The 4,011-nt window shown below is 43.8% G+C and overlaps 1 protein-coding gene across 2 annotated transcripts in view; it reads left to right on the forward strand.

The window, feature by feature from the left end:
- LOC135544013 (lysosomal proton-coupled steroid conjugate and bile acid symporter SLC46A3-like) overlaps nt 1-3,755 on the forward strand; it is a 105,523-nt gene extending 101,768 nt beyond the window's left edge. For both annotated transcript variants that reach the window (XM_064971349.1, XM_064971348.1), the window contains one exon: nt 1,994-3,755. In XM_064971349.1, coding sequence (XP_064827421.1) covers nt 1,994-2,108 — 115 coding nt within the window. In that variant the 3' untranslated portion in view covers nt 2,109-3,755. The remainder of the gene's footprint in view (nt 1-1,993) is intronic.
- The last annotated feature ends 256 nt before the right edge of the window (nt 3,756-4,011 follow it).

The raw sequence follows: 4,011 nt of genomic DNA on the forward strand, positions 1-4,011 counted from the left end.
TACTGCTACTATACTGCCCCTATACTGCTACTACACTGCCTCTATGCTACCCCTATACTATCGCTATACTGCTACTATACTACCCCTATACTGCCCCTATACTACCCCTATACTGCCTCTATGCTACCCCTATACTGCTACTATACTACCCCTATACTGCTACTATACTGCCCCTATACTGCAACTATACTACCCCTATACTACCATGCTACCCCTGTGCTACTACTATACCAGTACTATACTACCCCTATACTACTACAGTGCTACTACTATACTACCACTATACTACTATACTACCTCTACACCACTGCTATACTGGTACTATTCTACCCCTATACTACTACTATACAGTCCATACACTACTACTATACTGCAGCAATACTACCCCTGTACTACTACACTACTATACTACTACACTACTACTACACTGCCCCTATTCTCCTACTATACTACTACTATACTAATACACTACTGCTGTACTGCCCCTAAACTATAGCTATACTACCCCTGTACTAGTACACTACTACTATACTACTACACTACTACTACACTACCCCTATTCTACTACTATACGACTACTGCTATACCACTACTATTCTGTCCCATATACTACTGCTATACTACCCCTATACTACTACACTACCCCATAATACTACACCCCCCTATTCTACTACTATACTACTACACTACCCCTAGTCCACGACTATACTACTACACTACTACTATACTACCCCTATACTACTACTATACTAATACACTACTGCTGTACCGCCCCTATACTGCAGCTATACTACCCCTGTACTACTACACTACTACTATATTACTACACTACTACTATACTACCCCTATTATTCTACTATACTACCCCTATACTACCACTACACTACTACTACACTGCCCCTATTCTACTACTATACTACTACTATACTAATACACTACTGCTGTACTGCCCCTATACTGCAGCTATACTACCCCTGTACTACTATACTACTACTATACTAATACACTACTGCTGTACTGCCCCTATACTGCAGCTATACTACCCCTGTACTACTACACTACTACTATATTACTACACTACTACTATACTACCCCTATTATTCTACTATACTACCCCTATACTACCACTACACTACTACTACACTGCCCCTATTCTACTACTATACTACTACTATACTAATACACTACTGCTGTACTGCCCCTATACTGCAGCTATACTACCCCTGTACTACTACACTACTACTATACTACTACACTACTACTACACTGCCCCTATTCTACTACTATACTACCCCTATACTACTACTATACTAATACACTACTGCTGTACTGCCCCTATACTGCAGCTATACTACCCCTGTACTACTACACTACTACAATAATACCCCTGTACTACTACACCAATACTATACTACTGCTGTACTGCCCCTATACTATAGCTATACTACCCCTGTACTACTACACTACTGCTACTCTACCCCTATTCTACTACTATACTAATACACTACTACAATTTTTTTTTGTTTTTTTGTCCTTGTCTGCCGCTACCCATGACCACCCCTCTCTCTCTCTGTCTCTCTCTCTGTCTCTCTCTCTGTCTCTCTGTCTCTGTCTCTCTCGCTCTCGCTCTGTCTCTGTGTCTCTCTGTCTCTCTCGCTCTCTGTCTCTCTCGCTCTCGCTCTGTCTCTGTGTCTCTCTGTCTCTCTCGCTCTCTGTCTCTCTCGCTCTCTGTCTCTCTCGCTCTCTCTGTCTCTCTCGCTCTCTGTCTCTCTCGCTCTCGCTCTCTCTCGCTCTCGCTCTGTCTCGCTCTCGCTCTCTCTCGCTCTCGCTCTCTCTCTGTCTCTCTCGCTCTCTGTCTCTGTCTCTCTCTCTCTGTCTCTCTCTCTGTCTCTGTCTCTCTCGCTCTCTCTCTCTCGCTCTCTCTCTCTCTCTCTCTGTCTCGCTGTCTCTGTCTCTCTCTCTCTCTCGCTCTCTGTCTGTCTGTGTCCTCCAGGGGTGTGGGGCTGCTGGGAGTAGAAGAAGGTAAAGAGGCCAAGGAGACGGAGGCCCTCATCCCTGGAGAGGAAGGTCTCGCTGGTGAAGAGAACGATGATCCTCCCCTCACCTGAGACTGGAGGCCTGGAGCACTTTTCTCTTTTCTCTCTCTTTGTCAATGTCTGTTCTGACAGACGGAGCAACACTCTTCATCCTCTGAGTATAAATCCATCGGAGAGGTCGATTACCTCAGGTCAACTGCTCTGCTATTAAAGCCCTTTAGGAAATATGCACTATTAGCACGTGTGTCACCCACTTACAACCTTGGAAGCACTTTTTATTATTAAGCATGGCAGAAACATTTTTAAAGGAAATACAATGTGTGAATATGTGCCATGTGTAACTATGTTTTTACATACGTGTGTGTGTGTGTGTGTGTGTGTAGTCCCTGTACTTTCCTGTACTCTCCTAGTCCCTGTACTCTCCTAGTCCCTGTACTCTCCTAGTCCCTGTACTCTCCTAGTCCCTGTACTCTCCTAGTCCCTGTACTCTCCTGTACTCTCCTAGTCCCTGTACTCTCCTAGTCCCTGTACTCTCCTAGTCCCTGTACTCTCCTAGTCCCTGTACTTTCCTGTACTCTCCTAGTCCCTGTACTCTCCTAGTCCCTGTACTCTCCTAGTCCCTGTACTTTCCTGTACTCTCCTAGTCCCTGTACTCTCCTAGTCCCTGTACTCTCCCTGTCCCTGTACTTTCCTGTACTCTCCTAGTCCCTGTACTCTCCTAGTCCCTGTACTCTCCTAGTCCCTGTACTTTCCTGTACTCTCCTAGTCCCTGTACTCTCCTGTACTCTCCTAGTCCCTGTACTCTCCTGTACTCTCCTAGTCCCTGTACTCAGGGTAACTTCTCCGTAACCTGTTTGACTCGCTGGTATAACATCTAAAGGTTTAGATGTATTAAATGTGAAACCTTGCTTCCATATGCACCTCACACAGCAGTAACTAGAGAACACGAGTTGTGTGTGTATATAGAGGATACGTGGAATAACTGACTGAGGTTTAAGGCAGCCTCCCTGTGCACAGAAGGGTATGGGTCTATGGGTCACGTGTTTGTTCCAACTACCCGCTTATAACAACCTGTTCAGCACGTCCTCAATGTTTTCTCACAGAAACGCAACATGGTAGGCTTGTAATAGACGCTCAAGGAAATACACGTTCTGTCTGGCCTGTGTAATGAATTCTGTCTGGCCTGTGTAATGAATTCTGTCTGGCCTGTGTAATGAATTCTGTCTGGCCTGTGTAATGACTCGTCAGCCCTCCCGGTGAGCCAAACTGGTTGAAAAGACCACCAGGCTGGTCCCAGATCTGTTTGTGTTGTCTTGCCAGCTCCATTACTGTCATTGTCAATGACGACACAAACAGATGTCTCTCAGGCCGATGACATGACGTTGTTGAGTTGAACCGAATGCTGGTTGACACATCCACTTCACTGCTACACAATAGTTTACTTCCATTGATTTTTTTTAAGCGCATTGATCAATAACTCAGAGATGATCAGTTGATCGTGTAAAAACCAGCATAGTCAAACGGATGTAAAGGACAGTATTGGGGAAATACTACTTTAGGTACAAATGTTTTAAAACTTTTAATTTGAGCCATTGGTTGTGTGCTGTTGATTTAATGTTTTATATATAATTGAAGAATGCCACAAATGTTTGTGTAATTGTAACAACAACAACAACAAAAAAAGTTGTATTTAAAAAATATAGATGGGTCTACAATGTCTGACAGACTGTTTTTTTTTTTGACAACTAAACATGTATGTGTCTGGATTGCAGTATTTGCTTTCAATGGTTTTGCTTTACGAGAAACCGGCATGTAATGTATATAGTAACCACCAGGTGTCACTCTTGGTTTAGGTGTAAAGCCTCACACAGCCATTTACTACTCAGTACCCACCAGATATAAACCCAGCCATATTTAGTCAGAGATACTCTATATAATGACAAGATGGTCTCGTCTCTATCCTAACCTTATGAAC

The sequence above is a fragment of the Oncorhynchus masou genome, chromosome 8, assembly GCF_036934945.1.
Source record: "Oncorhynchus masou masou isolate Uvic2021 chromosome 8, UVic_Omas_1.1, whole genome shotgun sequence".
Classification (NCBI taxonomy): domain Eukaryota; kingdom Metazoa; phylum Chordata; class Actinopteri; order Salmoniformes; family Salmonidae; genus Oncorhynchus; species Oncorhynchus masou.